Source organism: Chelonus insularis, unplaced genomic scaffold, assembly GCF_013357705.1.
Source record: "Chelonus insularis isolate UGA/USDA-ARS -01 unplaced genomic scaffold, ASM1335770v1 contig_128_pilon, whole genome shotgun sequence".
Classification (NCBI taxonomy): domain Eukaryota; kingdom Metazoa; phylum Arthropoda; class Insecta; order Hymenoptera; family Braconidae; genus Chelonus; species Chelonus insularis.
In genome coordinates, this window is record NW_023276368.1 from 439,952 (window position 1) to 453,256 (window position 13,305).

The 13,305-nt window shown below is 26.4% G+C and overlaps 1 protein-coding gene and 1 long non-coding RNA gene across 4 annotated transcripts in view; one reads left to right on the plus strand and one right to left on the minus strand.

The window, feature by feature from the left end:
* The window catches only part of LOC118068103 (adenylate cyclase type 6), a 38,598-nt gene that overhangs the window by 6,548 nt on the left and 18,745 nt on the right, over positions 1 to 13,305 (plus strand). For all 3 annotated transcript variants that reach the window (XM_035085301.1, XM_035085309.1, XM_035085293.1), the window contains 5 exons: positions 2,553 to 2,742; positions 7,907 to 8,173; positions 8,505 to 8,666; positions 11,387 to 11,597; positions 11,842 to 12,233. In XM_035085301.1, coding sequence (XP_034941192.1) covers positions 2,665 to 2,742; positions 7,907 to 8,173; positions 8,505 to 8,666; positions 11,387 to 11,597; positions 11,842 to 12,233 — 1,110 coding nt within the window. In that variant the 5' untranslated portion in view covers positions 2,553 to 2,664. The remainder of the gene's footprint in view (positions 1 to 2,552; positions 2,743 to 7,906; positions 8,174 to 8,504; positions 8,667 to 11,386; positions 11,598 to 11,841; positions 12,234 to 13,305) is intronic.
* LOC118068139 (uncharacterized) lies at positions 12,398 to 12,776 on the minus strand. Its single transcript, XR_004690477.1, has 2 exons — positions 12,649 to 12,776; positions 12,398 to 12,582 (listed from the first exon to the last, which is right to left on the minus strand). It is a non-coding gene; the product is annotated as an uncharacterized lncRNA (long non-coding RNA).

Here is a 13,305-nt window from a genome sequence, read left to right on the forward strand (position 1 = left end):
ATGACACTTTTCTAGAATATGGACAACTAAATGTTATGACGTGTTTTTTTTTTTTATTAATCTAACTAAATAAAATAGTATATAAAATTGTCTTTGTGGCAGAAAATTGATAGGAACAAATAATGAATTAATTGAAAAAAATCACTGAAAGATTTATTGACATTTTTCTGTGATTGCAATCTTTTTTAATTTCAAATGATGATGGAAATTAAGATATTTTAATTAAAAGTTCATTCAAACAATTAATTAAAAATAAAGAATATAGAAATATAAATATAGAATAATCTTATATACATATATATAAAAGACAAGCTAAAATTTGAGCAAATAATATAGATTGATTGAGTATATAAGTCAAATAAAATTCCTTAAGTACGAAAGAATAATGACTATTGTCAACAATTTGGTAGATTTTTATTGTCCAATTTTTTGTATGATCTCGAAAAGAAAATCGTTTCTATTATTATCAATTAAACTTTCTCAAATATCTACTTAGACGTTTTCTCCAGTATTTCTCTTCAACTTCATATACTTTCTGTCGCACAAAATTGTTTTTCGATCAGCTTGCAATGTGCAAGTAACCAGAACCATAAACTTTGTTTGAGATTCACTACTCAACTTCTATTATTCGTAAAAGTTGGACTTATATAAAACAATGATTGATGAAATCTTTCATTCACATAACATTCTCACTTATCATTGAGACTTTAAAAAGTACAAATAACTTTTGAAATAATATTTATATCAAATAATATATTTATTATTAATTCTTAAAATTATTTTAATCCAATAATAATAATTTTCTCCAGGATAGTAATAAAATGATGAGTTAATTAAATTATAATAATAAGTAATGGTTATTCATTTATATTTACTTAACACATTTTATTATACAGGAATGTAAATTAAGTATTTTTTTATCCAACATATTTTTTTATAAATTTAATTAAAATCTATCTCAATTAAATACTTTGTGAGGGTAAAATTGTCTTAATGATTTATGCTTTCGTGAATATCAAGGTTTTGAATGAAAGTTCAACTTGATTTAAAACTTTTTATTACGCAAATAATATACCACTATGATCAACAACATATTCTAAATGTTAAATGTTATTTAAGATAAATCCAACATGGTGTAATGCATGCTTTGTGTATGCATAATAAATTAATATTTCTCGTCAACTTGAATGATCCTGTATATTCTCAGACAATATGTAAGGTAAACTTATATTTAAACTCACGAGTGAATTCAGCTGTGCATAAATACTTGCTTTTATATCATTTATGTGTTGAAAATAAATTTATATATGATATATTATTTCAAACATTGATAAATATACATATAATATGTGAAATAGAATCTTTTCTATATTTAAATTTACTGTTTAATTATTTACATAAAAGTATACAGTTCGTATTGAAGATAGACAATCCAAAAATGATGTGGTTTGATCAATTTAACGTTCAATATAATCTCAAAATAACACAATTTATGTGCGTTAATTTTAGATGCTGCATTGTGCGGCTAAATGAAGTATACTAATTTTCCATTGATAGAATAGATACTAAATAAAGCCACTGTAATTGAAGTTTACATTCATAAGAGAACTAAAAATAATTCATGAATAATAATATTAAACATAGAATTAAATGAAATTAGCATTTCAACGATATATCTGTATTGGTCAATGTTATTAATTAAAACAACGTTATGATGCTATTTGATAAATTATTTTAATAATAATCAAAATATAATATTGTCCTATATTATATTTAACAATTTTATTTGTCATTCACTATTTTATTGTTATCATTTTCTACAGAACAAAAATATTAAATATTTTACTTGAAATGAAAAATTGTATAAAGTAATAATGAATGAAATTAAAGTTTTTAATGTTATTTTAGCATAGATGAGTTTCTATTTGACTCAAAAGGAAAGCATTGAAAGATCAAAATAACTTGGATTCAGGTCTGGAAATGAACTATCCATCCGCCTTTAGCACATTTACAAATTGTAGAATAAGTAACAGTGCAGAAAATTACATTTCTCACTAGTTTTTAAATAGTATTCTACCCACAATTTTTTTTTTTTTTTTTAAAAGTCATAATGTCGTTTCTCAACTTTCAATTGCCATTCTACATTTATTGATTTTATTTCCAATAATATCAAATAACTGAAAATAATTCATAATAAAAAATGGAATGAAGCAGAAACAATGTTCATTGTATGATATAATAGGGTGGAAAAAAAATGATGTTATTATTTTTTTTTTTTTATAACTTATGAATCCAGTATGATTAAGTAAAATATATTTTTACAACAACTTTATCAAGGCAAATTTTAATTTTATATTTATACTCTTATAAATTTACTCAAGTAATATACTAGCTGTTTCTTCAACTTCATCACCAACAAGTGATGTTACTTAGATAAATATTTTTAGCATAACACTGCTGCAGAAGCATATGAAAAAAGATATTTTCTGTAAGAAAAATGATATTTTATTTAAAATAAATATGTAGTACATTTTTATTTTATTATTTTTCAGAGTCAAGTAATAATGGAGTAACAAGATATAGAGTTGAGGTTGCCAGATAGTTTGGCTTCCCAGAGAAAAGCAAATAAAGAAGAAAACAAGAAAGAATTAAAATTAAATAGAAATGGAGAAATTTGGAGATTTACCGAAACGAGAGTGGACTCAACGATTAAGTTTACGTGGAAGTCGTCGAAGTCATCAGGTATGGATCTTTTATCATATCAATTAATTTTAATTGAAAGCAATGTAATTAATTATTATCATTTGGAAATATCATCAAGTGTGTTTTTCACATTGAATTGAATTGTAAAACATGAAATGGATAATATATAGCACAGGAAGAATCGATTTGGCATTGCTAACGAGCAACAATTGTTCGCCAAGTGAATTGATAACGAAGGGTTGCCTCGAGAACATCACTTACATCCTCATTGCATAACTTGTTACTTTATCGAATGTAAAATAGAAAAAAATATCTTTACCACTGTCGTATAATGAGCTAATAATGTTATTAGGTAGGTTACGTGGCTAATAGCAAGCTTAAGAGAAAATAAATCGATAAATTTGACTCACCAAAAAATAAAAGTTTAAAATTATTTTACTTATCTTTAGATTATATGATTATTTAAATTAAACTTTGTTCTAATTACCAAAATGTCTGGTTATCTCTGAAAATTATAAAAATTTTCACACTATTTTTCATTAGCTAGATATTCTCTTCTTGATAATCTCCAACATAGAACCTTATCAAAAATAATTATTATTTTATTCTTAAGCTTCCTTAAGTAAAGTAAAATATTTCTTATTTAATAACTTGAAACAGATGAAATTAAACAAAAAAAAAAAAGTTTTCAAGTAGTCGTAAAATTTTCTATAAAAGTTTTTTGTCAGACTCTTTTATATTTGAAGTATATAGTGAGTTCTAATAAGATTGTAGTAATTTTCTCTTTCACTTTATACTAATATTTGTTTAAATTATTTATTCATCATTAAAGTAAGTTATTTGAGAATTTTTTATTCTTCCAAAAAATAAATTTTTTTTTTGTTTCCATAATTATGTTGGAGTTTAATTAAATTTTTTTATACAGGAAAATCACGGTATTACGGTGATAAAATTATTGACACTATCAGGTAGATAGACATGAATTTAATGATGATAGCAACGTGAATAGGGAAGAATAGACAAGGTGGAATGAAACCGCGACGGCAGGCATCGATTTTGCGGAAGCATCCAGCTATAATTGCGGCGCCTAGTCAGCTATTTGAGTTGATAACGAGATTATCTGAACATCTGGCTCACCCGTATGTTGCTTACATGTTGACTCACGTTTTCCATGTCATTTTTCGATGGTTTTCGTGGAATATTTTTACGGTTCACTTTCAAATGTTTTTCACTCCACTGAATTTCAAAGTTTGCTTCATCACAATCGCAATTCTGAAAATGAAATGAAAAAATGAATCTCATTACAGATCATTTCATTCATCAAATTGAATCAAGCTCAATCTTAGCTCATTCATGATTAAGAATGAAATGAAGTGAATTAAAAATAAAAGTTCCAAATTCCAAATGGAATTATTCCTAATTTAGAAACGAAATTTAGGATTTATGAGACTTCATTTACTAAATTTCGTCTTTCAAAATAACTGTACCATCTAAAATATTTGTTAAAGAGGGAAACTATTCTGAGAGTCTAGAATATCACCAAAGTTACCACACATATTCTCTTCACCTGAAGTTCAACCCTTTTGGAGTTATGTATGCACATCTCCATTTATTCCCACACTAGTGCAAACCTTAATAAAGTCCATTCTAAAATGATATGTTCACACATATAGGAAGACATTTGAAATGTACATAACGAATTTATAGTTGAGATGAGAAATTGTTGTAAAGGCATCTATTTACATAAACGTAGATACAATACAATAGAAACGACAAGTATGGTTTTGTTGCAAGCATGGGTCGAATTATAAAACAGTCGAGAAGTAATAAAAGAGGAGATACTGACAACCACAACACTGGAAAATTCACTAACCCTATTTTATCTCGTGTTTCATTGTAACGTCAATGAAATGTAATATTTTTTTTTTTGCTTTTTTATTGTTATTTTCAATGCAACTATATTTCAGTTATTTTTGTCTCGTGTTTGCTTTTATTAAAATTCTGGTTGGAATTTGATTACATTTGTCATTTATCTTTGCTTCCTTTTTTTGTGTCATTTTTTAATTGTTTCTTGTCCAAATAGACAAAATGACTGGTCACAACTATAACGATAGAAAAACAACAAAAGATATTTTTCATTTCATTTTGATCCATTGTTGAATTTAATTGAACAATATTTAAATGTTACTATTTTAATGAAAAAATATGTTACATGCCAATGTAGCGTTAACATTTAACAGCAAGTTGTAGTTGAGTGATTTCCAATTAGCACTTTATAATTAAGAAATAATTGGATTAATTTTTATCGATGATGTATCATTTTTTAGTACACAGATGAAACGTTAAATGTCTACTTATGCATAAAATTGTTTATTGACTGTGAAAATTTCATTGTGAGTTGTCCGGGGAATCTAATAGTAAATTGCTCGATAGATTCATCCATTCTATCTTGCTCAGTGCACATTTCGAAGTCATGCACACATGATATTGGCAAGGTGAATCACGGACACAAGTCCAGAAGAGTGAATTTGAATTGTAGTTTACTAGAAGTGTTCACTCTGTAACATTTGATTTGTTAAATTTCTAAGTCTTCTGATAATTTAGTAAACTTATTACTAAATACTTAACATTCAATTGATTTAAATGAAATGTTTTACAAAAAAAAAAAAAAGTATTATAGAAATAGTTTCAGATACTTTTTTGCTCTCTTGTTTTTATGTTGACTTTCATAGGGAGTCGTTGAAAACAGACATATTTGTCAGGTGCTTCAGAGCTTTTTACAATTCTTTCGGTCTACAACTTTTAATTTCCACTTGTTACGACAACAGCAGTGTTCATTTCGACCAACTGCTGTAGTCATTGAGAAAAGAGTACCTTCAAGAATAAAAGCTTTCACGTTTTTGCTTATTTTTTTAATATAAATATCTCTATTATATAATCAAGTTTTGAATTATTATGTTTCACACAAAATATATTGGAGATATTTTTCCAACTATTATGATCATGATAGCATCAAAGCTTCATCATTATAAATTGGCAAAAATTTATCATCAACATTCACGTATAAGTGAAATACAGTTATAACATTCATTATAACACAAGTATCATAAAATTGAAATAATTATTTAATGGCAAAAGTTATCGAAAATGAAGAATTGGTTAATCTATCAACGTCATCAGCATCGATTAATTAATAATTTATAAATTCATCTATAACACAAGTATTCCATATTATCTTTTGGATAATATAAATTCATAATTATGCTAAAAATATTTATTATTAATCACTTTTCACTTTATAATGGATAAAATTGCACTTTATTCAATTCATGTTATTATGTTATGCATATTTTATTGTTGCATTCCGGGATGTATATTAAATTCATTATTTGTTGTTTCCAAAAGTAATATTCATTTCATATATTAATTTCACTGTTTATATTTTAATTATATGAAAAACATTTTTGGAGGAGGTTTATAAATTTATTAAAGAACATAAAAGTAACAAGTAAACTTTAATGCAGAGAAAAATATGAAATGTAAAAATGTTGAGTCTGTTTCGAATGTGAAACACCTGGGCTTTAAATCGCTTACTTGTGAATTGTACAAATGCCTTGAAGAAATTCCGTTCAAGCATGTAAAAAGGATTCAATAATATACCTTTACAATAAAAAGAAAAAATAAAAAAGGATAAGAGGAGGTAACAAACTTTATACGAATGTTGAGAAAAAATGAATATAAAAGGGAAGTAGTAAAGACTCTCTTTTGTCAGACAAAAAAATACCTTCAATAGCTAATAAAAATTTTCCCATTGTTTTTATTACCTTTAAAAATATCTTTCTATTATTATTTTAGGTTGGAAGTAATAGTGAAAGTATATATTTCGTAAGATCCATAAAAGGAAATATTGAAAAAAATAAATTTATCGGATAAGATACTACAACTACTGTGTAACCGAATGAAATTGGCTGATAGAGAAAATAAATTTGATCGAAAGTAAAAATCATATTGTATATCATCAGAATAATTTTTATTTTTCTTGAGATATCTCACGTGTAGAAATGATCATTATAGAAAAATTTATTTACTATTGCACATTAAAAAATATCTACCAAACTTGATAGAGTAAATAAACAATCAGCAAAGGAATTTTTATATAATCAGTATTTAGTTGTATGAGAATCAGCTTAATGAAGGATTTAATTGTTGGCTAATAATTCAGTTGACTGCATTGTGATTATTTAAAACCGTCTTTCAGTTCACACCAATAAAATACTTACAAGTAATTCATCATTCTAGAGTGCTAGATTTTAAAAATAAATGATTTTCATTGTTTTCAATTTCCTCCAGGAATAAAATATAAATATTTATCAGCCGATAGTTCAATACAATAAATTATCTACATAGATTTTTGATCAACTAGACAATGAACTTGTAAAAGATTTTATTTTATTATCAACTTGAAAGTCATGGATATTAATGTTTCATTTTATTTTGATATCTTATTTCTATCAATTCTGTCCCAATCATCCAATCGCTTTTAATAAACCTTATAAAATAAATATTTCCTTCAATATTTATCATTACTATTATTAGTTTGTTCCTTCCTGTCATTACTTTATTCCTTTATGTTACTTTGTTTTGATATATATATATTTTTATACTCTAGTTATCACTACAATTTCAGAAATTTCTGAATAGTTTTTTATAATAAAAAAATGTGATCAATATTCCATAATAATAATGATTGAAATAAAAACAAAAAGTAATCCATTATGATTTACTAAAAAAAGGATATTGATTAATAATTATTTGCGACCCAGGGAATAATCTAAAGGTTGTGTTCCAGAGCAGATAGTGAGCTAAAATTTCGCGTACATGTTTTGAGTAAGTTCTAGAATACTCTTCAATATTTTTAGTCTGTTCTAAACATTGGGAATATTTTTTATAATTTATTGAAGGGTAAAGATAGAGTATACTATTAATTATTATTTTTCAAGTAAAGAATAACATATTTATAAATTAAATATAGAAAGAACAATATAATATTATTTGTACTGCTGGTGACAGTTTTTTTGAATGTGTAATTATCAAAGAAAAACTAGCTAGGGTATCTAAACACCCCACATGTCTATCGAAGGGTCAAATTCACATGGACAAGTTTTGAAATCTATACTTATGATGGATGATATACATTTTTTAGGGTGAACTTGGAAGTACGAGAACGATGACTGGATCTGTCAGAAGCACGAGAAGATGGACAAGTTTGCGTCAACATGTAACAAAAGTGGATGGTGTAAAACCAGTTGTTGAGCTTTTATTGGATCGTGAAATAAATTCAGCAACACCACCACCAGGTTCTCAATCTCATTCACCCAATACACCCAGGACTCCTCATACACCTATTAAAAAATCTAATTGGGAAGTTATCGAACATTTTACTGGTGCTCCACGACCATCAATAGTTACGGTAATATAATTTTAACTCATTTTTAATTTTTCAAAGTTAATTCATCAATTAATCCATTAAAATAATAATTAAAAATTTTTTTCTAGTATATAATTCTAATAATTATTATGCACTAAATAATTTTGAATTCAAAATTTTTATTTTATTAACTAGAAATAAAGTTTGTAAATATCAAATCAATTGAGTGTACAGATTTTGAATATTTTTAATGAATATTTAGAGACAAAAATTTTTAATTAAAAGAGAATAAATTATAAATGATTTAAAAAAAATTCAATTAACAGAGTTTGTAATTGATACCAGTTTTTAATTTATGAATTATTGATTTTAGATGGGCGTAGGATCAGAAATTGGGGTAAGCCTAGCAACAGGAGGAATAAAAGAGTCTCTTTCTGATTCTGGAATACACACTAACTTGACTGAAAATCAGAAATGTGCTTTAAGTCGATTTTTAAGTGCTCTCTGCAAATCACATCGATTCAAAAATCTCCAGGTATTAATTTTTTTATAAAAACTTTTAAACAAAAACTCACAGAATCTTGATCTGACATTTAATATTAATTTCCATTAGAAGATATAATAGATTTAAACAAGAAGGTTATTAATATGTAAAACCTACCACAAAATGAAAATCTTGATGGATTTAGTATACCCATAATTAGCTAAACCTCTTATTATCATGCTTACGATCTTTGGGGTTCCTTTCACTAACAATGAATACTAATTAAGTTACCATATGATATAAAAAAAGGTTTATTAGATTCGGTAAAGTCACTTGGGTTCGTTATACGATAGAGGAAATAACTTTTTAAAGGAAAAAATCAACAAAAAGGGGGTTATAATAGTGTTACAAGTAATAAAAAAATTTGTGATATTTTCTAGGCATAAAAAAAAATGTTATAGAATTATGTTATCCATTTTTTGCTTCTTCTCCAAAAGAGCTGTAACAATTGTCTCTTGAGAACTTGATAATAAAAAACCACGTGTTCAGATTTTTTTGAATTCTGTATGTGCTTGGTTGAGGAACGTGATTTTTTCTCCATTGCGATTCTTCCTATTGAGATGAATTCATCTGATTCCATCATAAATCATCTCACGTACAATTTACTAAGATTTTTTTATACGCAAAAAATACAATGCTTTTGTTCACAACCCTGATAAATTAATTTACTTTTAACAATGATAATGATTGCAAAAGAAGATTATTTTATAATATGTGCTTATGTTATAGCAACTAAGTTATCTGTCAGTCACATGTTGGCAACGTTGAAGATGGGTTCTATCACTAGAACGTTAATTAATTACTATATAGCGAAGCAATTTAACACTTTCGTCTTTACTGCTCTCTCACGCATTTAAACGTAATATAAACGGAATAAGGATTGGGAGATGGTGCTAATATCAATCGCATACCATTAACATAACCATTGACACGACGACTGAATTAATTAACAACAAGGAGAAATATATAGATTCAGTTTGTCTCTATCATCAAACAATCGATCATAAGACATGCCTACTTACCTGTATGTTTGTGGTAAAGCAATCACCGTTAGGGTACTCAATCCATCAAGAACACCAAAATATCCACAATAAGCATTAGATTTGGACAAACATAAATCATATGCTATTTATAGAACCCAAATTTTTCTATCTATTTCAATTTAAGTTGATTAATTTTATTGATACTTTAACAGATCTATCAAAATTTATTATTTATTATGGGAAATAAAAATTAGAAAAAATTGGATTTTTATTAGTTGATAAAATCTCATTGTTATTATAAATTATTTTTTAATCTTTTTATTAGTTATTGGATAGTAAAAAACAAACAAGATTACGTTTTATTGGGTTTCCCCATTCTGTATCGAAAATGATAAGCTTGAGGACTATCATTTTACCGGAAATAAATGTGAAAGTTAGAAATTTATCAACATTTATTATCTATTGATCGAACATGTCAAATATGTTCAAAGTGACAGCTTAATTCTTATCATCTCTTCAGCTTTGTTACTATAATGAAATAATGGATATTTCCCCCCATATATGATTTTTTGATCAACTTATCCTTCAAACCATTTTACTGAAGACAATTAAACCAATGGTGTTTTTCCTGATGTAATAATACTTGTTACAAAGATCAATTAGTTTAATACTTTTTCATTATTTTCGTAAATATAAAATGATGAATTGTTTGTTAATAACATGAAAGTGAGTTTAAACACTCTTTAAGTGAAATTCAGAGGATTAGATAGTAGGTAGGATAGGTAATGTATGAGTATACATTAAAAGGTCACAAGAGTCAGTAAATAAACTACCAAGTTCTCGAAACTTTATTCACGTATCATACCATTTATTCAAGCGATGTACATTAAGATAAGTGCATTGAGTTGGTAGGATTTGCTGTTGGTAGTAGTTTGTTCAATAGCTTTGACAAGTATGGCACCATGGTATTTTTTATAAAAGTTGTAAAGATGCAGAAATCATTGGTACAAATATTTCTAATATCAAAGTTTGCTGATATAAAGAAATGAGAAAAATTTTTATTCCTTTTTTTATGAGTATCACGGAAAATGATGATAATAATATGAATTATAAACATAGTCACTTCTCGATCATACCATTTATATCTTGATAATTAATCTGCTGTATCAGATAGCTCCAAATAATGGTGAATGATATAAAATTAAAGTGAATCTTGTTGATATGGTATCATTTAGCTTGATTTTCAGGAAAATTGACAGGTTCAACAAATCATTAGAAATATTTGCCTTGTAATTAGATCATATTCTTGTCCCAAGGTATTTGAAACTTATTAGATACTTATTCAGCTATTATGTAATTACTCAAATCACGTAATACCTTTGAGAAAAAGGAAATGAACGTTTTTTTATTTTTACAAAGTAATTTGTTACGCGAACCAGTCTTAATATGACTGAACTGTATTTTCAACATGAGAAAATAAACTCTAAACTACAACCTTTCCTTAACTCAATTAAAAATAATGATTTCAATTAATGGAGAAACATGAACACTATAATGTTCATTATTATTTGTAGGTCAAGTCAAGAAGAAACTGGATAAATTTTGTATATTATTCTCATTGTAAAATTCTCTAATTAATTAAGATAACAGTCATATTTTTCATTAAAAATATAATGATAATTTTGATGCAGAATTACTGAATGATAATTATTTTAATTCTGATTTCAGGTAGAGATGTTGTATCAACGATATTTTTTGCGCATGAATCAAAGTAATATGACCCATGTATTAGGTCTCCTGACTGGACTAGCAATAGCTTTAGGGTTACTTGTTCTCAGACTAATATTTACAAGCGATCAACCCTTCCTTATACTCATCCAGAGGCCTGAGAACCTTTCTCTAGCATTGACTGTCGTGGGATGTATTACTATTTATGCTGGTAAGAAATTTATTCTTGTCACATTCGCTTTCTTTTCTATTGAATTTTCTTTCTCTCTATCTAATTTTTATAAACTGAATAAATTTATTCAATTGAATTTAATAATTAAATTCAACACCAAACTTACTTGACAAAATAATTATTATAGTCATTCACATTCTCACCTCTGACCTTCTTTGAATGTTAGTTATGATCTGAGTCATTTATTTAAAATTATTGATCCATATTTCCATTTAAATTGCAGGTTTGGTTGCTTCAATATCACGACCAGGGATGAACGAAGTCTGGCTTGCAGGAGTTAGTGGAGCAGTATTGGTAACATTACTGGCTCTTCAAGTTACCCTTAATATCCATCTCGCCTACTTACCAAACTTGGAAGAAATAACAAGTGATGGAGAAATTATAAAAGACAGTGATGAAGCTTCAAGTAGTATACCAGTATCAAGATCAGATCATTTACGTACCGGTGGACCTTTAGCAGCTGCTTGGCCTGTATGCTTCTTTATCTACATGGCTTATGCTCTTCTACCTATAAGATTACGTTATGCCTGTATTGCTGGGATTGTTTTCTCTGCTGCTCATCTGATTGGTGCTTTTCTACTTTATTCACAGGATTATCCAGCGATGCTTGCTCATGTAAGTTTTGAATACATCTTTTTTCATCTCTATTTTTTTTTTTATCTTTTTTTGTTGGGATTATAAAGTTAAGAATATATTTTTGAATATTTTTATAATTCAGATTTAAATTTAAAACTAATTTTTTTAATGGTCCAAGGTATTTTTAAAAAAAAAATTCATAATTCACAATAAAGTATACTTTTTTATTAAAGTCGACATATTCTGATCACTTGAAACAGCTGTCATATCAAAATTTAAAATTTATTTTCGAATGAATAAAGTCGAAGTTGATAAACTTTCTTTGCACTCAAATTTTATGGGTATGGATATTGAACAGGACCCGTATCACTAGGATTTGATTTGTTTCCTAAAAAATAATTTATATAATTTAACTACACTCAAAGAAAAAAGAAGATTAACAAAAAAAGCTCACCACTAGAACCAAGAGACATACATAAGATTAAAAAAAGTGTTAAAAATATAAATAAATGAATAAAATGTTTAATACATATTTCACTATTATTAGAAACCATTGTAGTGCTTCAACTTTAATGGTTTAAGTTTGTAACAGTTATAACATTTTTATTTGCCATTTCAAGGCTAACGATAACGGTTGCATTCGTGGTTAAGTAATCATGAGTAAATTATGCACGTAATCATCCATCGCATTTTGTGTTCATATTTATATTTGCACGCGTTTATTTTCACGATACTTTGTAATTATTATATTCATAATTTTTTATGTCAAACTTTTCTTATATATTTTTTTTATCTTTCAATGTTTGCGATTAAAATTGGAATAAAATATTTACTTGGAACTTTTTTTTTCGAATTAATGCCAAACAAGTCTAGAATCAATAGGTTATTTATTTTCAGTATTTACTCAGTTGAATTATTGTTTCGTTTTAATTTACCATTCGATTGATCTAAAATGAAAATTATTGATGAGAATAATGATTAAAAATTTTCAAAATAATTCAATGAAATAATTTTATATTTATTATTAAAAATAGCCATTGTTCTAGTTGCATTCATGAATAAAGTTACAAATGAGATTTTTCTCTTTAAAGAATACTCAACTTTGAATAAT